Source organism: Carassius gibelio, chromosome A17 (genome assembly GCF_023724105.1).
Source record: "Carassius gibelio isolate Cgi1373 ecotype wild population from Czech Republic chromosome A17, carGib1.2-hapl.c, whole genome shotgun sequence".
In the NCBI taxonomy this organism is placed as follows: Eukaryota; Metazoa; Chordata; class Actinopteri; order Cypriniformes; family Cyprinidae; genus Carassius; species Carassius gibelio.
The window spans coordinates 18,777,168-18,801,314 of NC_068387.1; the positions used below are offsets into that span (position 1 = coordinate 18,777,168).

The following is a 24,147-nucleotide window of genomic DNA, read 5'->3' on the forward strand; positions in this document are numbered from 1 at the left end:
GATGAAGCTGATTGGTTGGTTCTTGTCACATGACCCGCGGTGCGCTTGCGGCATTCTGAAAAGTTGAGATGTTTTTACATTTTGCTGTATCTAAAACGTATCGAACCGAACCGAACCGAACCGTGACATCAGTGTATCGTATCGAACCGAACCGTGAATTTTGTGAACCGTTACACCCCTACTATCTATCTATCTATCTATCTATCTATCTATCTATCTATCTATCTATCTATCTATCTATCTATCTATCTATCTATCTATCTGTAAATGTGTAATTAAACATGGTGCTATTCCTATTAAATCACTTCATTTTCAAACCAAAGCTTACAATATATGTCCAAGTGCTATTTTGTATCTTAATCACAATAGCTTGATGCTGTTTGTGTTCATGCATTAATATAGGGCAAACGTAGGTTAAATAATTCAGTAAGTGGTCAATCACTGCATTATTCACAAGAGATAAGGTAACCCTTAAGACAAACAATTGTTTATACATACGGATGATAAATGCTTAATATAAAAGTCTTACAAAATATCTATATTTTTATATTTACAACAATAAATACAGGCTTTTCTGTTTGGTAGCATGACAGTTTGTTTAATTCCACATTGAACATAAATAAGAGTTATTGGCACTTACAATTTTGTGAATGCCTACTTTGGTATGTAAAACATTTTTTAGTTTTTCTGTTTATAATGTTTTGCAAAAAAATTCATTTACCAACACATCAAATCCGCAGTGTAGTTTTCTGATTCTGGACTGATTGAACATATACAAGTTCATACAAGTAAATATGAAAAGAAAAGAAGTGTGGGAACAAACATTTAAAACACAAGTGAACAGTTTTGCATGTAGTTACTAGATTTATAGTATCTGGGATGTGCCATTCACTTAAGCAGTTACTTCTGGGTTTCTCAGCAATTTTGGTCAGACATTTAGTTCATTAAGCAGTCATTTAGTACCTCTTCCTTGCTGAGCTCAAGCAGTCTTTTAAATGGAATTGTGGGAACGAGACAGTGACCTGTAAGGGAGCCTCTTCAGCTTGACCCATGTACTGTGATCCTATTTGTCAGAAAGGTGGTTTCCAGGTTACATGTTGCCGAATATTTTGATAACGTCTTTGATTGGGCTGCGACACATCGGACAAGATGGGCTTGACATCTCCATTAACTTCCCACCACAGACGGAGCACATGCACATGTGTCCACATGCATACAGCACTGAGTCCACTGCCCTCTCGCAGCAAATCAAACACTCCTCACCAGTAATCACACTGCATGATGGGCTACTGGGAGATTCTGAGGACAGCGAACTGAATGTCCCTGGTGACCACAGCAATTTCAGAGAAAACAGCAATGAGAAATTATATTTTTAGTTGAGGAATTTGATAAATAAACAAAGTAATAGAAAATAAAAGAATGAAAGACAGGAACAAACCTGCAGAACTGAGGCACTGTGGGTGGGACTGAAAGCTGTCTGTAAAGCCCCTGACTGTTCTGGTAATCTGATTGGCTGAGAGGTGACTGGCATCGCTAAAGATGCACCTCTGTACTTCTGAACGGGGTGGAGAGTAACCACTGGAAGTGCCTTGAAAAAAAAAATTAAGTAAGAAAAAATCCAGTAACCCTGCACAAATAATAATAAATAATTAAAACGATATTGCATTATAATTTCATTTCAATAAAAACACAATTTAAGTTGTATGTAAAACTGATGTAAAACTGGATATAAGACAAAAAAAGACAAAAAAAACAAAACAAACTAAACATCTTCACGTCACGAGCAATAAATAAAAATGCATGAACCTTCCACAACTACCGTATTTTCCAGACTATAAGTCACACTTTTTTTTTCATATTTTGGCTGGTCCTGCAACTTATAGTCAGGTGGGACTTATCAAAATTAATTTGACATGAACCAAGAGAAAACATTACCGTTTACAACCGCGAGATGGCACTCTATGCTGCTGAGTGCTCCTTTGGTCTACCACTGAAAAAATAGAGCGCCCTCACGCGGCTGTAGACGGTAATGTTTTTTCTTGGTTCTTGGTTCTAAATAAATGCACCTTATAGTCCAGTGCGACTTTTTTTTTTCTTTATTCGTCATGAGGTATTTTTGGACTGATGCGACTTATACTTAGGTGTGACTTTTTGATTTTTGATTTATGATTGTCAATCATACCTTTTATTATGTCATAAAGAAAACTGTTCAGTACAAAAAACAAGCAAATAAGTACTATATTATATTATTAATTAATTAATTATTATCAAAATCAATTAAAGTTACCGTTACACTTTATTTTAAGGGGCCCTTGTCAAAGTGTAATTACACATATAAGTACTGAGTAATATTAATTAACTACATGTACTTACTACAGTATATGTTTAGGGTTAGGATTTGCATGTAATTATGCATAATTAATTGTTATTATAACAGTAAGTACATCTAACATGTGTAACAAGGACACCTTAAAATAGAGTGTTACCAAAGTTACTTATGTAAAATTGATTATAGGAAAAAAATAAAACAAATCTAAACACCTTCACCTCACGCCAGAGAAATAATTTTAAAAGGTGAATAAATATTAATTACAATTTTATTATATTATAACTGAAATATAATCAATAATCAATTAAAGTCACTTATGAAAAGTTGGATAAATAATAATAAACATCATCATCACCTTAATAATAATAATAGCAATAATTGGTATTTTTTTACCCAGTATGCTGATTTGCTTGATGTGTGGCTGTAAATGAAAGATCATCCACAGAGGAGTGGAGTTATCCACACATATCTCTCTGCAGGCCCTGCCTCCATTCTGACTCACAAGCACTTCCCCTTCCGCAGTAGCCCGGAACCCGATGACATCCCCGCCCACAAGCGGTGAAGTCAGGCAGCTAAAAGCCCAGTATTCTGTGCGATCTATCAGGTCATCTGGATTGACCGGCAGGTGCTTTGGGTTAATATGGGCTGGGTTACAGGAAGTGAATCCATAAGACAAAAATCCATTCAGAGCAGAAGACCTCAACGAGACCTTTAGGAACACACACTCTCCACAGCGCAACGGCCGATGAGTGAACGCCAGAGTACTATCCTCACGTTTGTTATACCTATGGACCACTATGTGTTCAGTCAGCAGACGCAGACCGTTGCCATGCACACAGTGGAAATGCAAGTCATCATTGAGCTGACGTGACAGCACTGAGTTTAGAGCATTTGGAGAATTTGAGAAGGATGCCGGATCTTCCTGGAGGTCAAGCTCAGAGCAGCTGCTTGACAGATGCCACTCATCCATGCCTTCATGAGTCACAGCAGGACAGAGATATTCAGCTGGCACCATCGTACTATCTGGAAGAGACACATACACACTGCATTAATCAGGATCATGCTATTATTTTTCCAGGTAGTTGAACTTACATTTTTCTGCTCGGTGGGTAATAATTATTTCAAAAGGGAAATCAAATTCCTAGAAACCAACCAGAAAACACTGGCAACCACATAAAATGTATTTTTGCATTATCCTTTCCCCTATTTTTACATTTACACTACTTAAATAAAATATAATATAATATAATATAATATAATATAATATAATATAATATAATTCAAATGAAATCCTATTTCACAACTTTACTGTTTTGCTGTATTTTTATATTTATGCTGCCTTGGCGAGCATAAGACTTAAAAAAATAAATAAATATTACCAACCTCAAACTTTTGAACAGTACTGTATGAAATTATATTATTTTAATATTCATTTATTCAGAATTTTCTGATATCGATAAAAAATAAACTAAAACAGCAACTGCATAGCAACCCCCTGGCAACCATCCACAACACTAGCATATCATGGCAGTGAGTTTTGCATGCAGAAGCACTTTTCATATTTTCTTCTTAAAAATCTATTGCTCATGTAGCCTGCAATCAGCAGCATCAAGAAAATTGTACTGGATGGTTTTTCATTTAGACCTCAGTCAGTAAAAACGTTGCCACTGGCCATCCACAGTGGACAGCCGCTGATGAGAACACCAGAGCTTCAGTGATGGAAATTACTGGTGTGTTATAACTTTCACTGCAGCTACATCAGCAGAAACGTTCTCATACGCGGTAGATGTTCCTCTCTCGGTTTTTAGTTTCTGGGTTTGACGTCTCTGAAGGCCACTGAAGTGCCTTTAGCTGACACTGACGAGTCTGAACAGGAATTATTGAGACATAGAAGCGTCTGTGACACTGGGGACGGAAAAGGAAGGAAACATGCATACAAAATTGTAAAATATTTGTCATACTGATTTTTAAAGTATAAAAATACTCTATAAAGCATGCATTTTGTTTTTACAAAACAATGCACATGTAGTTAATGTGCGCTGACCTACAGTTCAAGGGACCACCCACCCATCACTGAGCCACTTTGACTAAATGCCAGACGTGGTGTGATCTACATTAGTGTGAACAGGAGGTGATTTTAGTCACGGCATCTGGCCATCTGACTATAAACACAGTTTGGAAGCAGAGGTAATGTGAGAGACTACAGCATGTGCGGATGGCTCGTGATGATTAGTGATTAGTGGTCATCTCTAGACCGAATATGTACGTGTATTTAAACGGAGGAAAGTGCAACTGAAAATACACATAGTGGTTGTAGCTAGATAAGAAGCAATATATAACTGGGTGCATAGATGTGTACTTGTGTCTCTTGTAGGTTTGAAAGCTGAGATCAGGTTATATAATGAAGGTTAAATTAGTCTAGTTGTCCAATTGTTAAGTGATGTTGCACCAACACTGAGCCGTGATATCAATACACATACATGCTGTCTATACTTTTTATTATTAAACATATTTTTTATTATTATTGTAGCTTTGTTTTTCATACGTGTGTACAACACAAGTGTAAGGGAGCAATTAACTTAAAGTAGCAATGCTACTAAATTAGGTTAGTTTTTTTGTAGTGTGACAGCTCAGCTCTTTTCAAAACAATGTAGCTTCATCAGTAAAAATCTACTTTTTCCAACAAGCAGCAGTGTAATGTGACAAAATGCTACATTGCTATTTTTTGCACACACAGGTTGCTGAGTAGCTGTGGCTGAGATACAGTAGCTGAGATAAATGAGGTCTTAATCAAACATACTGGGAAGTTTGATTTATTTTATTGAATCAGTTCGATCAAGGAGTTTCCACAAAAAATATTAAGCAAAAAGAAAAAGTAAAAAATTTGTATTGAGCATCAAATCAGGCTTTATCATTGCCTAGAAGCACAGTGATGGTATTTGGCACAAACACAGAGCCTCCCTGGATCAGGACGTCACTCCAAACTAGATGAAAGAGCCAGAAGGAAACCAGAGATGCTACCAAGAGGACGACAGCAGGAATTTATAACAAAGAGTGGTCAATGTGTATGTGACAACATCACAAATTCTCCACAAATGTGGCTTGGTATGTCAGTGTTGCAAGAAAAAAGACACTCCTCAAGAAAACTCACATGCAATGACGAATGAGCTTTGCCAAAACACATCTTGAAGATTCTGAGGCAGATGAGAATAAAATTGAATTATTTGGCCTCAACACCAAACGATATGTCTGGTGAAAATCCAATACAGCTCACAATCCAAATAACAGCATTCCTCCAGTAAAGCATGGAGGTGGTGATGTCTTGTTATGAGGTGTTTCTCTGCAGCAGGTACTGGAGCAGTCGTCAGGATAGAAGGAAAAATGTATCGGTACAGTCACTTGACAAGGAACAATGTCAAAAGTTTCCTAAATATTGTCAACTTTTGACCATTTTACAGCAGCCATTTTTTTCTCTCACTAAAACTAAATTATGAATTGAATAATCATTTTCCATTCAGCTCGGTTTATCGATTTTGTTCATCACAAATAGTTTTTCTCACTTTGCCAGCATTCTGGAATTCCCCGGCATATGTTTTTCATTTTAAAAGTGAACGTGTTGCTAGGCGACCGTTCCTATCTCTCCCATCATTTTCCATTGGGCAGTTTTTGTAATTAGGATAAGAGGGTATAAATCTAGAATTCTATTTTTAAATGTTGTGAATTTAAATCGTTTAAACATGCTCGGCACAGCAAAAGCGCACTGGCCTCTGTGAACTTTTCAACTCATCAAGTGATCAAAATGTGCTCATTGAAGCGCAGCTCAGATACTGGCCCACATTACATGCCAACCATTGCTCAGCAATTCCACTCGGAGCAAACTCTGAATGGCCTGTCATCTGATCTGTGTAGAGAGTTACTTCACAGAGACGTCCAGCTAACCAGCTTCAGGCAGGTTGATGACTGCTTGGTTTAGAACGTAAACAGACATTATACATTTGTAAGATCTGATATTTCATGTGAGAGAAATGTGAGCTTACCAAGTAGCTGTACTCCACGTGTCAGCCCGTAAATGTCAATGATCGCCCAAACCGGCTCTCTGGCTGGTACACCACCGAAGAAGAAGATTGGAGGGCTGCAATTAACCCGGTAAAACACTCGCCCTGTATTATCCAACCAGAAAGACAGAATGGTTCCTTCTTCACAATGATCCTCAGGAAGCGCTCTGGCCCAAAATCCCTTTTTGCTAACTAGATCTGGGCAGGAGAACCGTGGCAGCCATGCTGAACTTAAATCAGATGGATCCACCATACTGAAACCCACTCGGAGGGCGCCATTCCAAGATCCCTGTCTCTTTGTGATCTAACAGAAGTGACCAAAAATGAGAGAAACTGAGAGGGTTAGCTAAAATTGTAAATATTTCAAGAAATAAATGCCAAAGTTACTGTGTGACAAGTCTGATGCAATAAATTGAGACCAGCAGACGTTTTTAATCAGACACAGATTCTTGTTTTTTTCATTTCCAGACAACCTCAGTCACCAAAACAAGATAACAGCACTACCTCACATGTTAGCATTTCTAGCATTCTCTTTCTGTTTTCCCCTTCTCAGGAAAGTCTGAGATGGAGTGATATGAAAGAGGGCAATTTTGGGACCACACAAAGCGCTTTACAGGATGGCATGTGGAAATGGTGAGAGTTAAGTAACCATACCTTGAGCCGAACCTGTTCATAGATTCTGACTGGCCGGTTGGTGAAGGTGATGGCATTACAGAAGCTGGCAATTCGGCGCACACTGCGCTGCATCTTGTCCATCACGATTTGAGAGCCTTTCGTGGTGGCATGGAAACAGAGCGGCGGGGGAGCTGGCAGCTGTGGGCACGTGTTCACCTTCAAGGGGTGGCAGCGAATGGGTCCTCCGTCTGGGAGATGGACAAAAAAATGGGGTGCCAAAATTGAGGTTATGTCTCAACACACACACAAATACACACAAACTATAAAGTCAACATCTCTACTCAACATCAGCCTACTACTTTTGTTGATGATTTCTACATGTTTTATGCCATGCAAACATTAATTTACTGAACACTGTTGTTATGAATTGTCATTATTTAAATATTTTACCAGAGTAAAGTTGTCTAGCTTGCTAAGTAAGGTTAGGTCACACCTGTGATGTATGAGAATGTTTCACAATAGTATTGAAAGCATCAGTTTGAACGTGTTAAAAATAAATCATGTCACCCCACAGTATGTAGGCCTACATTATCATTTTCAATCTAATTTAGTATATAATTTATTGTCATTGCTGTAAGATACATATTTTTGTTTAGGAAAACATTTACTGAAAAATATAAATATACTTATTTTTGATATAACAAAAATGTTTCTAAAAGAATTTTTCACTGCTGAAGTATTTGTTGTAGTGGAGCTGGTACAAACCTGATTTATCGGACTGACCAGAACAAAAACAAGCAAAGAAATAAACAAATAGATTAGCAAATAAACAAAATCAACCTTATTAGGTGGCTGCATTACTATTTTAAACTACTGAAATAATTTGCTGTGATTTGGAACTGCAACATGGTCCATTTCTGGAACTACTCCATGGCTATGCAGTTATTGAACACCTCAAAATTTTCCATCAAGTATCAAGCATTCTCGGATGTTGTAGCATAACATTGAAATACAGTGACAGGTACTGTAGATGAGTAAAAAAGAAAAAAAAATGCAGTGTTAAACAGTTTTGATATATTCAATATATAATATTGTATAGTACATAACATATATAGCACACAATTCTATAATGATGAATTAGATTATATAGAATTAAAAATATAAACAGCCGTTAATAAGGATCAAATCTGATGCGCACTGATTCTCACAGACAGATCAAACACTCACTCCTCGACATTTCATATTTTTATATTTTTTAAGTCAAGGACACGGTCTTATTTCAGAGACTTTCTCTTTTTAATTAACTGCTGCTGACATGTCACCGGGTGTGAGTCAACAATTGAAACTTTAGCTTTTAGTTGCACAAGCGAGAGACTGATTCTGCATTCTTCTCACACTTTATGATCTCTCAATCTCTGCGTGGGCAAATGAGGACATGCAGTAGCAGGTGTGAGTGTTTTTTTTGTAAGTGTTTATATGGGAATCATGAGACAGTTTATACACATGCACACACACACACACACACACACACACACACACACACACACACACACACACACACACACACATAAATAAAAATAATACTTCAACCACAACCCCCTGACCTCTACAGTGGGGAAAATATTGATTTGATCCCCTGCTGATTTGGGCAAGCATGGGCAAGACCAAAGAGTGGTCAAAGGATGTTAGAGACAAGATTATAGATCTGCACAAGGCTGGAATGAGCTACAAGCCCATCAGCAAGAAGCTTAGAGAGAAAGAGACAACTGTTGGTGTGATTATTCAGAAAATGGAAGAAATACAAAACAACCATCAATCGGCCTTGGTATGAGCTCCGTGCAAGATCTTGCCTCATGGGGTAAGGACAATGATGAGAAAGGTGAGGGATCAGCCCCGAACTACACAGGAGGAGCTTGTTAATGATCTTAAGGAAGTTGGGACCACAGCCACCAAGCAAAAAAATTAACACACTACGCCGCAATGGACTGAAATCCTGCAGCGCCTGCAAGGTCCCCCTGCTCAAGAAAGCACATGTACAGACCCACTGGTTGCTATTCTGTCTCTATACATTAAAATAAACCTACCATAAAAATTACAGACCCCTCATTTGTGGGCAAACTTACAAAATCAGCAGGGGATCAAATAAATATGTTCACTGTATGTCATGACAAATACATGAAAACCAGTAAATGTGTTTGAGTTTTCATTGTGTTGTTTTTCACTATACATTTTGTTTGAAGGATCAAAATACATTTACTAATCACACAAAACCAAAATCCTCAAAGAAAACCTTTCGCATTTTAATATTTTCATTATAACATTATTTTGTGGAGGCAGTTGCTGGTCTTGACAAAAATTGCCCCAGATGTAATCACTAATCACATATTTCAATATATCTTGTTTTTCCTCTTGGTTTAAAGAGATGTTAGGGATGTTCTCTTGGTACTAATGTCATGTCCCATTATATGTGTGGACTCTCTCTCTCTCTCTCAGTGCTGCAGGCAATAGCAGGCCTAAGTGTCAGTTTAACTCAGTGTCAGCTAAATCTGAAATGCTCTATTATGCCTACTTTTCTTGTCTACAGCAAGAAAGAGCAAAACCTATTTAACTTGCAAATCTTAAACTATGTGTATGGGGATATACTATTACAGGCAAAAAACAAAAAACAACAACAAAAAAATCAATTTGAGGGCATAGCCTACCCAACAGTAAAAATTACTCAAAAGTCATGCTTAATAAAGCAAATTATGTTTTTTTTTTTAATTATTATTTAATTATAAAGAATTACACATTTTCTTTAAGGTTAGAGTTATTTTATAGTAATTTTATTTAGCTTTATATAAAAACAATGGATCCCTGAAAGACAAACTGTTGATCAGTAGCCTATTGATCATTACAAACCATTGTCACAGACAAAAACCGAAACCATCTGAAATGCATTCATGTTGGAGAAATAGAAGAGAATAAAGTGATTTGTTTGATGAGAAGACTCTGAGCGACAAGTAGGCTATGTTTAAGTTACAACGTTTTTATAGTAATGAAGAAACAAAAACTAATTTTTATACTGATAATTTTAGGAAAATGCAGACAAAATTCTTCATATAATTTTCAAAGAATAATTCAGATAACTTATATTCAAATATCAGATCAAACAAGTTCTTCGAAATTCTAATGAAAAAAGACGCAATATTTCTTCTGTCTCTCACCTAAAGAGGTACGGGTTACCTGGCCACCCATTTCAGCACAGCGATGTTCACACAGTAAAATCCTGCAAAAATATCTTGATTCTGGTCTTCAGTAGCTTTGCATTTCAAATAAAGTAAGTCATAGTATGTTCCTCTCCTCTGGTGTGTGATTGTACAGTGGCTGTACACAGTACACCACGAGCAAACGCGCTCCCATTCAACGAGACACTTCAGCGAGGATTCATATTAGCATAGGGGGCGGGGCTTGTGAGGTCTACTGGTCATTGATTGGCTCATGTAGATGAATTAGCTTACGTGACTGGACCCTCTCGAAAAGTTACTAAACAACGTCTGAATGACTCGATTAATATTTAGTAGGGACAGTAGGCTAATATTCAGTTTTTGCACTTCTGGCTGATCCGTAAATTTCCCCGCGCTGCCAATAAAATGACAGAGACAAAAATAATCCGCAATGTAAGAATCCATAACTATCCCCGTCGTTTTAGTAGATTGAAAATAATAAGAGGAAGCTGACAAACTCTTTTATGTTATGATTGACCTGACCACTTTCTAGCATTACAAAATAGGCTAAAGACTGATTAAATAACAGCATCTCGTTAAAAGCAGTCACTGTGTGGTCAGATTCACATTGTGTCTTGATCAAATCAGCTTCACTTCAGATGATTATGTCATTGATAATCACTGAATTCAGTAGACACATAGGCCTATTATTCTCTCTCTCTCTCTCTCTCTCTCTCTGTGTGTGTGTGTGTGTGTGTGTACACAATCATACCTGCAGACACTGCCCACAAAGGTCAAAACGAACAGAAGACAAGACATCCATCATCATTTTCTTTCCTAAGCTCATCATGATTGAATGAACAAAGTACACAAACCCAGTGTTTCCTACTGAATTATGTTTTGGCAGCGGGGGAGACCTGATCGGACTACTTTGTTTGCGTGATATGTTGTTTGTGAGCGCAGTTCATCTCAATAGAAAGACGTTACTTGCCATTATTTCGCGAATCACATTTTATACACGGTGAAAATTCATATTCAATATTCCAGTGAAATATTATTTATTTTGCCGTGTCGCTATAGATTCAAGCGCTACAGTAAAGCAATTTATATGAGAGCACAAAGAAGCACGGGTATAATTTTTAATCCGATAAGGCAGTGCAGTTTCTCTGTCGTCCACTGAAGGGTGCCCTGCGCTCATCAAACATTTCCAGTACAGCGTTCACGTTTCAATCTCACCGGTCCTAACGTTTAGAATATTCGTCAACATTCTATGCATTTTATGCATATTTTTCAACATATACAATGGTAGATGGTTGTTCTACCAAGGACAAACTTTGGCAAAAAAATCTTAATTTTATTCATGCAGCTGCAGACGGTGTGTGTGTGTGTCCTCTGGTGATGTTCTGCCCCTATGTTTCCCCTCAGCACCCTCTTAGACAGTCTAATTCTGTGTTCCAGCAGTTTGAACAATTTCCTCTGCAGGGAAATAAAAGATATATAACTGTATATGTGTGTGGGTGTGTGTGTGTAAACTAATATGTCAACAGCTGGAGGCTCTGGTGAAGGCTGTTGTGACACTGATTAAGCCCACTGAGGCCCTATCAGATTCAGAAGCTTAAGAGTAAGAGAAGGTAAATGAAGACAGAAGTAAAAAGTTGGAGAGTCTCGTGGCTGACCTGAATGAATGTGGAATGAACCAACTTTTGTTCAGAATATTAAAAAAAAGTTTAAGGATGTTGAAGTACTTCTAGGCACTGCAGGACAAATAAAGATAGAATTTTCTTAAAAATGCATTATTATTATTATTATTATTATTATTATTATTAATAATAATGATAATGATAATTATAATGATAATGATAATGATAATAATAATAATAATAATAATAATAATAATTTAAAGTAGGCTAATATAAATGTTTATTCTAACATGCTTTATGTTTTAAACTTTTGTCTAAATGAAAGAAAAATTACAAAAATATATTTTTACTTTTTTAAATGCTTATTTGATTTGATTTGATTATGTTTATTATTATTAATGCATTTTAAAGAAACTTATATTATAGAAATACCATTAATAATAAAGTACTATTAATTTCTTTATGTGTAAACTTTTTAAATCAAGGAAAAATTACAATACTAAATGTATGTTAAATTACTGATGTGTTTATTTTATTTAATGATTATTATTAATGCAGTTTTAAGAAAATTATATTGTATGGATGTATAAAAGAAAATCACGGTTTAAAGTTGTTAAGTTAAATAGGACATAATATAAAGTATACATTTTGTGGATGAATAACTGTTCTCCCCCATTCTTGCATGTGATCTTTTTCAGACAATTTAGGAACATCTCTGTCTCTGTCTCACTCTCAGCAAATAACTGTTTAATTGTCTAAAAGTAAGGAAAGTGAAAAGAGCATGGGTCAAAAACTCATGCTAAAAAGCCAGAGTTTGATTTTACATGTCTAAATGTCACCATCAACAAGCTCCACGTGACAAGCTGTAACGTGAATGAGCAGAACTCCAGGATCCATTGATAATATAAAAATGTTTCAAGAATATTAAGTCTGTTGCATTGTGTCTGTCATGAATATACCACAATACATACTCCCTGAATCTTTTAGAACGTAACATTTGATGTGGGGAAGAGTATTTGGTTTGAATACTGAATAGAGCATTTTGTGCTGTTTAGCAGACAAAAGCAAATTATCTTGTTTCTTTTAGAAATAGCTAAATTATATATAATTTGTGTTATTGTGTGAGGCTGTATATTAAAAAGGACTCTCTTTGTGTGTGTGTGTGTGTGTGTGTGTGTGTGTGTGTGTGTAAATGCTTGTGTGGCAAGTATGACCTTATTAGCGGTTTAGAGAGATGTGTGCACAGTCTTAGAAGACTACCAACAGTGAACCCATCATAGGCCAGCAATCAGTACACACACACACTTAGACAAAAAGCCCTCATGCAGAGCTTTCATCACGTCATAAATATCAAAGCTGTCAGTCTCAACCGGTATGACAGTATCACATGCAAGCACCCACACTGCCACTTTAACAGTGAGATGGAGACCATGCCATCAAGACCTTTAAATAGATTTCTCCTATCTCCTATTTATAAACTATAATTGCAATTTTTAAGTCAATGGTTCACAAACAGCAGGTTAAAGTGCCAAATCTGTACCCTGAAGCAAAACCACTGGAAAACAAAATGCTTTCATAAGCTTTGATATAAACGCAAAGTGACTGGAAAACATGTATGTGCTTACAGTATTTTGACTGTAGCCATACACTAATAAGTCATCATTGCTCATGCTAATGTGCTGAAAAAAAAATCTTATTGCCTTCACACAATTTGCACTTTTGGTGCACTGTTCAAAACTTTGTGCACAAATTTGTGCTCATTTCTAAAAAAAATAAGATGTTTCACTTGTTCAAACAACCCAAATGATACTTTTATCCAAAAATGTAATAAAAATGAACAATCAAATAAATAATGGCCTTAATATATCAACCAACTTTTTCCTCTATTGGCCACTGCATGACTGTATTAAACAGTAAGTAAACTATTTATATAGCACAGAACTTACAGATAAGCCCACTGCTCTGGGTGTGTGTTCATGGTGTTGACTTCTCATTGCTGTGTGTGTGCACTTGGACGGATTAAATGCAGAGCACCAAATCCAAGTATGGGCTACCGTATCTTGGCAAACCTTTCAGATAAAAATACTGTTAATTATTCTTTAAAATAATATTATAGTAATGCTTTAACTTGACATAGACTTTAGTCAGGTTAGACTCCAATTTAACACTGATGATGACAAGGCTGTGAGGAATAGACTTTAAGTTTTTATAATGGCACAAAAGTCCTAGATCACAATTTTTCACATTTTATTAAAATTTTTTGTTAATTTAAATTTCTTTTTTCATTATTTTTGGAGACATTTCATTAGCTGAGCATGTTTGTATACCACAGTACAATCCATTGAAAGTATAAGGCTTACCTTAAATACAGAATACAATGAAATTAAAATCGTTTTAAAAAGTAAATACATGCTAAGTGGAGTGACAAGAATAGTATATTTTCATTAAATAAAGTTTTACCCAGTGTTTTATAATATTTGTGTATATATCTTTAAGGAAACATATTAATTTATGTACCGTAATGTGTGTATCCAATTCCTGTAAAACGTTGCATTGTACAAGAAACTAAGTTCTTCAGCTGACTTTCTAAACCCATGATCCTGAAACCACAAAAGCATCCATCTCTACTCTCCATCCTCACCTCACTCTTTCTCACCACCATATTCACTAAATGACCCTCTGAGTGTGCCCGAGCCACATTCTTCTGCCCCAGTGTACATTCTGTTCATAAACATCATACATAAACAACATCAGTCATTTTTGCTGTGTTCATGGGCTTGATGAATTAACATCCAGCCTTAACATCAGAGAAGTGATGCTTCCAAATGCACATTAGTGTCACATTGTCTGGTCTCATAATCTTGCAGTGCAATGTTGTTAAATTATGTTTTGTTAATGTTAAGTGCCTCTCTGGGGTCAAAGTGTTTACTCTCATGGGAAGATCTTTCACTCTCAGGGCCTTCAGTGCATGCTCAGTGTCTTACATCAGTGGCAATGATAGAGGTTTAATGAGAAAGGTTTTAAAGGTGATCTCACAACAGACAGGCTGTGTGAAATGCTCGAGTCTTTCTCAAGAAGTTTAGAAATCACAGATACACTGAGTCGTCTGTAATTTTGGTCAGAATAAATGGGTCATTACGAAATAAAGAACAAACAATCCACATTAGATGTGCAATTGAATGTATTTTATCATCCTTTTATCATCGACCACAGGGAATGATGGAAAATGTAATATCACACAGACCTATTAGATGAGGAGCCAGGGATATTATAGTTAAGCAAAACTAGAACCATAAAAATATTTTCTTGACTTAAAATAAATGGTAACAAAAATAAATAATGCATTTACCAAGATGACATGTCATTTTTATTTTAACTTGATGCAAAAAATAATAAAATAAAATTAATAAATAAATAAATAAATAAATAAATAAATAAATAAATAAATAAATAAATAAATTATATGCAAACATAAAAAACCCTAATCCATAGATATTAATTTACAATTAATGCCTTTATAATGTTCATTTGCATTCCAACATTTTAACACAATAGTGAGCTGCCTCCACTGTTTGAATGAAATGTCTCATAACAACAAAGAGAGAAACCTCCATTTTCATCTTTTGCACAGGTTACTTGATGCAAAGGTCCATTTCCTATTTATTCAATCTTTTTCCAGAAGCTTGTATTCATAAATAAACTTTCATTCAAGGTTCATGTTGTATTCAGTGTTCATACATCAATAAGCCTGTTCTGTGGTAATCAATCACATGACCTCGCTGGTGCTAAAGTCATGCTTTACCAATTGAGCTACAGGTTCAATAATAATTAATGCATACTGAAATACAATGGACATTTCTTCTACTGATAATGATCTAACAGTGTTCTACAGAATCATTACCATCCATCAATAAACAAAGAAAAAGCTCTGTGCAATTACATGATTTTTCATGTTTTAACTCACTGTAATACCACAATACAGGCACACAGGCAAACAGAAACAAACAAACGTGATGCACAACAGGAATACAAGACTAGGACCAGACAGATATCTTGAAAAAAAATAACTATGAAACTGCATATTCCCTCTCTCCCTAAACTGGCTGTCCAACTGGTGTTTTAAAGCCTTGCTTCCATGCCAAAACAACTGTTAGTTATTGGCAGCGGTAATGACAGAAGCTCTCTCATTGGTGAAGGTGGCGGAGTGTGGCTAGGCCAATTAGAGAGTTATCAGTACCTTCATTGCCCATTGGACACACTCACAACGTTCTCTCTAGCTGGATCAGGAGAAGTAAAACACACGCACACGCACACACACACACACACACACACACACACACACGTAATAAATTGTTCAGAATTATACACTACTATACTACACTTACAGAAAAAAAGGTAGAAAAAAGGTAAAAGCTTTCACTGGGATGGAACCCTAGGGTACAAAACCTTCAAATTCTTTGTATTTTACTCTTAAATACTAGATTAAATATACATATTTGCGCTGATGTACATATGTATTCCTAAGGTGTAAATATTAGTTCCTTTTAAAAGGGTGCCAATCCGTTTTTTCCAGTGTTTTTCTAGTGTACATACTTTTTTTGAAGTATGCAAAAATATGCTCAGAAGGACATTTGTCAAAATGTGCAGAATATTACAGAGACCCTTAAGGGACATGGTGGTGAGAAAAATACGAGGTAGCAGGACATTTCAAAACTTTTGGGCTCTCTTGCAAAATCAGTTGAGCTCAGACAAACACTTCCTGTTTACTTTAAAGTGACGTGATGGTGACCCATACTCCGAATTCATGCTCTGCGTTTAACCCATCCAAAGTGCACACACACAGAGCAGTGAACACACACACACAACCCTAGGGTTAGGAGTCAAACTCTCTAACCACTAGGCTACGACTCTCCCTTAAAGCTGTATTTTGAACTTGGACTACTCTGCTTGTAAACAAGGCTCAGCACATGCGTGTTCTACATCAGAATGCTGGCTCAGTCAGCAGCATTAAACGCATGCATCATGGTACTGTTGTGAATGTTGTGAATTTTTATATATATATAAAAATTACAGTCTGTACATGACATGACTAACATTTGGATTGTTTTTTATATCTTGTTTTGCATGAAATGTTTTGAGTTCAATATTATTTTTGCCAATACTAAAATGACAGACAGAACTGTTTAACAGGGATCAAAAATTAAAAACATTTAAAGTCATCTTCAAAGATCCAGACAAACTGCAGCAGCATGATACTGATCATATGAGCGACAGGAAGGTCAGCTGTGTCTAACGCAATTAAAATCCTTCAAGCAACTGATTCAGTGACTAAATGACAGATTGAAGGGGTCATATATAAACAACTGTTAAAAAATGTGGGGTCAGTAAGATTTTTACTTTTTTCAAATAAGTGACTTATGCTGACCTGCATTTATTTGAAAACAAATTCTGTCTAAACAGTAATAATTTGAAAAAAAAAAAATCTGCTTTAACATCTTTTAAGATTGTTAGCTGTCAGTGTCATATTGTCCTTCAGAAATCATTCTAATATGCCAATTTGGTGATAAAAGTTCATAAGATAAGTCCAAAAAAAAAAAAAAAAAACAGTTTTAAATTATGCAGAACTATCACTTTTAGTTGAATTTAATTAATCATTGCTAAATTAAAGTATTATTTTAGTTCAAAAAAAGAAGAAGATGATATTGATGCTGCAATTCACATTTACTTTAAAAGAACTGTATACTTGAAATATCTTTTCTTTTTTTCATACAATTTTAAATGAAGTAGATGACTACTTTTTTTCTATTTGTCACAGGCCGGAGCGGACCACCAATTCAACGGGTCTCGCTCCTCCCTCTAACTTCCACCTCGAGGAGGTCCCACAACACCCCAATGAATGGACGGACAACCAAGATTAAAATGTAACAATTTTATTTGTTTAAAAGTTTGGGGAAAGGGGTAAGGAAACTTTAAAACTAATGATGACTCGAACTATTCTTTATCCACAAATACGGATTCCAGTCTCAAGAACACTCCTCTTCAGCCCTTCCTCGACCACACTCCACTTCAGCCCTTAATTTCCCGCCGACTCCACTCCAGGTAAGTTTAAAGCAAGAGCTAGGCAGTTACCGTGCAGGGGTTCTAACTCTCAGGTAAATACAGAGTTCAATACACAGGTGAGTATTCACAGGGCCAAGCTGTTAGCGTGCAGGGGTTCTAGCTCTCAAGTAAGTACAGTGTTCCATACACAGGTAAGTATTCAAAGGGCTGGGCTGTTAGCGTGCAGGGGTTCTAGCTCTCAAGTAAGTACGGTGTTCAATACACAGGTAAGTATTCAAAGGGCTGGGCTGTTAGCGTGCAGGGGTTCTAGCTCTCAAGTAAGTACGGTGTTCAATACACAGGTGGGTATTCACAGGGCTGGGCTTGTTAATGTGAAGAGGTTCTTGCTCTTAAGTACAGCGTTCAATACACAGGTAAGTATTCATAGGGCTGGGCTGTTGGCGTGCAGAGGTTCTAGCTCTCAGGGAAGTACAGCGTTCAATACACAGGTAAGTATTCACAGGGCTGGGCTGTTAGCGTGCAGGGGTTCTAGCTCTCAATGTAAGTACAGTGTTCCATACACAGGTAAGTATTCACAGGGCTGAGCTGTTAGCGTGCAGGGGTTCTAGCTCTCAAGTAAGTACAGTGTTCGATACACAGGTAAGTATTCACAGGGCTGGGCTGTTAATGCGCTACTCACCACTGAAGATATTCAGAGGTCTGTATTCCAAGCAGATACGGGTTTAGTCGATGACTGACGGCTGGTGGGCCTTACAGATGAAACTGCAAACAATACTGGGCTTCCCGCCCAGCTTGACAAGGGGGCACACGGGGGAGGATCGGCTGTTGTCCTTCGCTTCCCTCGTCAAATAAACAGCACAGACGACACGCACAAGGCCGGTGGTTGCCGACAGGGCCAAGGACACAACGTCACATGGATAAAAAAAAAGATAAGGCTTTGATTTAAAAGCTTACAGGGATTGCTGCGTGGGCAACGACATCCAACCTCCTCCAGAGGCGCCTCCAACACGTCCGAGCTCCAGCTTACTTAAGGTAAAGACTGTGGTTGCCACCAATACACTACTCCTCTCCGTCAGGCCTCTTCCTACGACCAGGGACACAACCACGGACAAACACCACACACCACAAAAGCACTACAATTCTTCTCGTGTGTACACTTCAATATAGCAGCACTCACCACACTCCACACACTCAGTGAAAGAAGATCGGTGGTGTATTCCCGTTTCGGGCTCAGAGTCCTGACAGGGCGGGTCAGATGGACAAAGGCAGGAGGGCAGACCACAGCAGGCAGATATATCGTACACCGGAGTCTCTCCGTCTTTCCCAGCGATCTCCAACGCAAGGCACTACTATCAACACTGAGTAAACACACAAGCACTGAGGATTATCAGATCAACACAAGAGGGGGGGGGGATTTTCCACTGCTACGGAGAGATATGCAGTCGGAATCCTTTCTTAAAGGCGGTTAGTCTCCCTCCACATCCGTCATTCACTCTCCACAATATACAAGAAATGTTCGTAAAGTCTTCACCCACCAGTGCACAGTGTTGTCTTCTCCCAACACGAATTCAATGATCTCCTTCACTCAGGGGCCATCCAAACGTAGGATCGCTCCTTCAACTCAATCCACAATAAGAGGTAAACACAACATACAAAAGGTCGATCACTTAACTTCCTCCGCACTTCCAATATCCATTTTCCTTGGATTCTCCGTTGCAGCCCGTAAATCGCAACATCCACGCCACACCAGCCACTTCCGTATCCCGTGGAACAACAGCAGAACAAAAACCTACTCCTGTTCATAAACCAGCCCCTTTTATATCACTGCATCCTTCCCGATCCTCCAATCGGTATCCAACACGTCCTCTTCCCACACCTGACATGTATTTTGGATAATTTCCCCACCTTGGGCCAACCGGAACAGAACTTATGTTTCACTTAAATTGGTCAGGGCGGAAATATTTCCCACACTACAGTTCCGCCCGGATTAGTCACCCAGTGACATATTCTTTTAAAGTCTGAAACAAATGATAACAGACCTGTTAAAAATAAACTAATATGAGCTGCTTTACAGCAGAATTTTGATTTGCCTCATATTAAATGTTTGCATCATTGATTCTCTTATTCACCTGTTTAAAAAGGATGAAGCTGCTTTGAAACAATCTCTGTGGTATAACGGGCTATTGAAATAAAGTGTACTTGAAAAGTATTAATGTATTTTTTTATGTTTTACATAAAAATCTTGTACTGAAAATACAGTAAGCAATTCAATTACCCCTTTACCGTAGTCCTGTGTGTTCTCTTATTAGAGTATGTTCAATGCTTTAATCCTTCCAAAGTAGTTTAGGCAACTCAGAATGTCATGTCTCATTTATGCAAGCTTGAACTGTTTCTGACAGGTGACGTACCCTTTAGGGATTCCTCCTGAAGAGGATGTTTGATGTCGTGGTGTATGAAATGTTGGCATTTTAGCTGTAAGCCTTTTCTCACCCTGTCTTAAAGTTTCAAGGTAAAATTAAATAACAATAAGTAGGAAAGACAGAAAGAATAATAAAGAGAGAAAGCTGTCAGAAAGATACATGATAAACTATAATCAACCATTAACTGTCTTAACTGTACAGCCAAGGTTGGCTCATAAAATACAGGTCTTCATAGTTGTGGACGGTGAGCAACTGTGATTCCTTTATATTTTGTTCTCCATAAAACAGAAATTTTACTGGTGCATTTATGCATTGGGACATCAGTCTTTTATTTACACTCTTCACTTCAAGGCATCGTCAAAAGCTAGCAGGAAATTTGAGTGGATATAAAGTAATGCAACTTTAAAGGCTTTAAGTGTTGAGTTCACACACACACACACACACACACACACACACACACACACACACACACACACACACACAGCTTATCTGAAAATACAGAGCAGAGAAATGTCCCATTAGGAAAAATAAACATGTCGGATTTGTACATGAGTCAACACGTCAATGAAATATATTTTTTTTATTCATGTTGTCAGGGCTTTTGGAAAGAATGAGTGTGTCTCTGGTGTGTGTGTGTGTGTGTGTGTGTGTGAGAGAGAGAGATTATCTCTGTCAGTTCTTTTATCTCAAAGTACACAATGCTTCTCTAAACTGAGTTTACAGAACAGACAAGTCAGATCTGAGTTCAAAGCATGACTGGAAATTCCTGCAAACTCTTTTAATATGGGATAAATCTCTCATTTTACATGACATAAAATCTTTGTGTCATTTTTTTCCCCATTCTTTTATTTTTGTACTCTCTCTCTCTCCCCTCTTCTCTCTCTCATAAGCGAAGGAGGACGGGAGTGAATTTAGATTTTCCTGTTAAGATCAGCTTGTTTGCGGCTCAGTGGTTTCACTGGTGGAGGAAATGAGAATGAGCTCGACTGAGAGATGACAGGACAGACATGAGCATAAACACAGACACCCGGGAAGGAAAAACAAGGAGGCTAGAAACCATTACACACAGTGAGCGATCCGGCAGTGAGCTGTCAGTATGGACATATGGACAGTCAAGTAGTGAAATGCACTGTTTAAGAAAGGGCAGAAATTTGAGGTCCTGCTCTGAAAGGAGAGAGTATGTCTTGGAAAAAGAGAGTAAAGAGCGAGGGGAACCATGAGAAGGTGGAATAGAATGGAAGGAGAAAGCGTTTCTGTAATTCAGAGATTAGATCAGACCCCTGGACCTAAGGCACACACATGGACACACACATACCTCATAACCTCACTCAAACAGACAGAAAGTTTTAAGCTCACAGCTCTGAGACTGGACACAAGCCAAGCTCATTACAAACAGAGCCCCTTCCACCAGCTCCCATCTCTCTCCCTCTCTTGTCTCTCTCTCTGCTTTTAACAGGTTACATCCTCTCTCTGCAGGAGGAACCTTTGGCCTCCACCGCGATGAGTTTTGTAATGGATAAAGCTGGGCTTAAACACAATCACACACTCACACCTAGCTTTCAATGAAACCAAAGGGAATCTAATCCTATAATACTGCTGGACGTCCCTAACTCCCTGAAGCCATAGATAGATTATAGACAGACAGATAGACAAGCATTTGACCATTTTTTTTTATTAGTTTCATGCCAGTAATATATCAGACTACAGTCAACTGATGAAGCCACTCAACAACATATCATTTCAAAATATTAAAATTAAAATGACATTGTTACTTCAATACAAAAACAATACAAAAAAATGCAGTCTGGGAAAAAAAATGCAAGAATCGTTTGTTTGATTTGCTTAATTTAATTAAGCAAATTAATATGAAAACAATAGGGTTTTTTGTTTTTGTTTTTGATGGACGGATGGATAGATACATTCAAAGATCTATTAACTTATTAATTTTTGTTAAACATAAAAATGATCAAAAGGATTTGTTCATAGTTTAATTTATATCATTTAATATAACATTTTATGTATTTGTTGTATGCCTTTCAAGCAGTATATGAGACTACGGTCATCTGATGAAGTTACTCTACTCCAGAACCATATTTAAAAAAAATAACATTACATTATTTAAAAAAAAAAAAAAAACATTAAATAGTACATTTTTTATCATTTTAAACAGTGGCTTTCTGGATACAACATTACCTTATTTTACTTTAGTAGAGTACTAAATAAAATAAACTGCATGAATGGGTGATGGTAGATTAAAAAGTAATGCTTAAATCAAACACATAATTATCTCTGTTGGTATGAATCTAAAACATCCGGTTACAGTCAACAATTATTCATGTTGCCCCAACACAAATGAATGAGTCCATTTTCATTTTACAAACTAAAATTGATTGAATGCAGTAAAATTTAGTGACATTTTGTTGCATTGGCTCATTTTAATTAAGCAAATTTAACAAGAAGAAAACAAGAGGTTTTTGAGGACAGACAGACAGATAGATAGACAGGTAGTATGCATCATGACTTGCAATATGCTGGTATTCACGTCCAAACAGCCTAAATGTATTATAAACTTCAGGCTTGTTGGTCTCTAATATAAAGCTGTATTTCTCGTGTCTCTGCTGCTCTGACTGCTGTTAATGACATAATGATAGTAAAGGATAGCAAAGATTTGATTCTGTGTATACTCTCAAAGAGTGATAATCTCCATCCCCTGCTGTCTTTTCCTTACAAACTTGTGTATGTGTACACGCACTTAGTGTTGTTCGTTCATGACGCACTGCGAGAGTGCATCATTTCATCTTCTTTCTCTTTTGACATCCATTTAAACATCACTTGCCAAATGGAAAATACACATACAGCCTGACTCAAAAAAACATAAACACTCAAACACTGAAAAACATATTTTCATTCACAGCACCACCTCAGAAAGCTCAGGAGAACACAGTGTATTATGGCTGAGGCCACAAGAAGCCTCCTGTTTTAGAACCAAAAACTTAGGAAGTCTTTAAAAACAACTCTGTTTCTCTCTGTTTGTTAAAGGCAGAATCAGGAAGAAAGGATGACGCCAGAGAGCAATATTGCTTGAAATATTGCTTTTATAGCAGTTCAATAAACATGAAGTTAATACTAATACATTCAAAATTTGGGGGATGGTAATATTTTATTATGTTTTTAAAAGAAGTATCTTATGCTCACCAAGCCTGCATTAAAATAAAAAAAGTACAGTATATACAGTAACATTGTGAATTGCTGTAACAATTTTGATATCTGTTTTCTATTTTAATATATATATATATATATATATATAAATAATTTATTAATGTGATAGCAAAGCAACCATTATTTCTGACTTCAGTGTCATGTGTTTCAAAAGAGTAACAAAATCATTCTATATATATATATATATATGAACAATTAAAAGTTTTGAATGAATTGGTTATTGAATCAGTGAGTCAATGATAAAGAATCTGTAAAAATCATAAATATCTGTGTTTTTGAATGAATCGGTTGAGTGAATGATATTATGACTATTAATGACTATGAATATTAATTGTTTTGTCACTGAATGAATCCATATGTTCAAATGAATCAGTCCAGTCACTTGTCGCCACCTACTTCTGTTTGGAACACGCAAACACAGAAAACAACACTTGAAAAATCAAACACTGTTGCCAATCAGCATTTCTATTTAATTCAAAATAAGTGATGATCGCTTAATTTTTCGTTAGTGTGAACCCTCTTTTTGAATTTGGACAAATGAGGTATTTTCAGAAGATGCATAATTAAACTTCCTTCCTTTGGAAACAGTCTTCGCGACAGGAG

The 24,147-nt window shown here is 36.8% G+C and overlaps 1 protein-coding gene across 6 annotated transcripts; it reads right to left on the reverse strand.

Annotated features, from left to right (window-relative positions):
• Nucleotides 1-570: 570 nt before the first annotated feature.
• On the reverse strand, nt 571-19,833 carry LOC128031656 (E3 ubiquitin-protein ligase NEURL1-like). Of its 6 annotated transcripts, none has more exons than XM_052619982.1 (7): nt 19,441-19,833; nt 18,585-19,263; nt 7,039-7,247; nt 6,367-6,688; nt 2,723-3,352; nt 1,439-1,627; nt 571-1,323 (listed from the first exon to the last, which is right to left on the reverse strand). In XM_052619982.1, exons 3-7 carry the CDS (start codon nt 7,138-7,140, stop codon nt 1,091-1,093), a joined length of 1,476 nt encoding a protein of 491 aa, XP_052475942.1. In that variant the 5' UTR covers nt 7,141-7,247; nt 18,585-19,263; nt 19,441-19,833; the 3' UTR covers nt 571-1,090. The 6 variants fall into 6 exon arrangements, with proteins under 6 accessions (XP_052475942.1, XP_052475941.1, XP_052475940.1 ...); XM_052619981.1 differs by having other exon boundaries at nt 18,585-18,740; nt 18,860-19,833; XM_052619980.1 differs by having other exon boundaries at nt 18,585-18,745; nt 18,860-19,833.
• Between the last annotated feature and the right edge of the window lie 4,314 nt (nt 19,834-24,147).

Coding starts and splice junctions, on each gene's coding strand:
- LOC128031656 (XM_052619978.1), bottom strand. CDS start 10,236: ATGGGTGGCCAGGTAACCCGTACCTCTTTAG. Junction 6,689..7,038: donor ATGAACAGGTTCGGCTCAAG/GTATGGTTACTT, acceptor CACTTCTGTTAG/ATCACAAAGAGACAGGGATC. Junction 3,353..6,366: donor ACGTGGAGTACAGCTACTTG/GTAAGCTCACAT, acceptor TGTCTCTTCCAG/ATAGTACGATGGTGCCAGCT.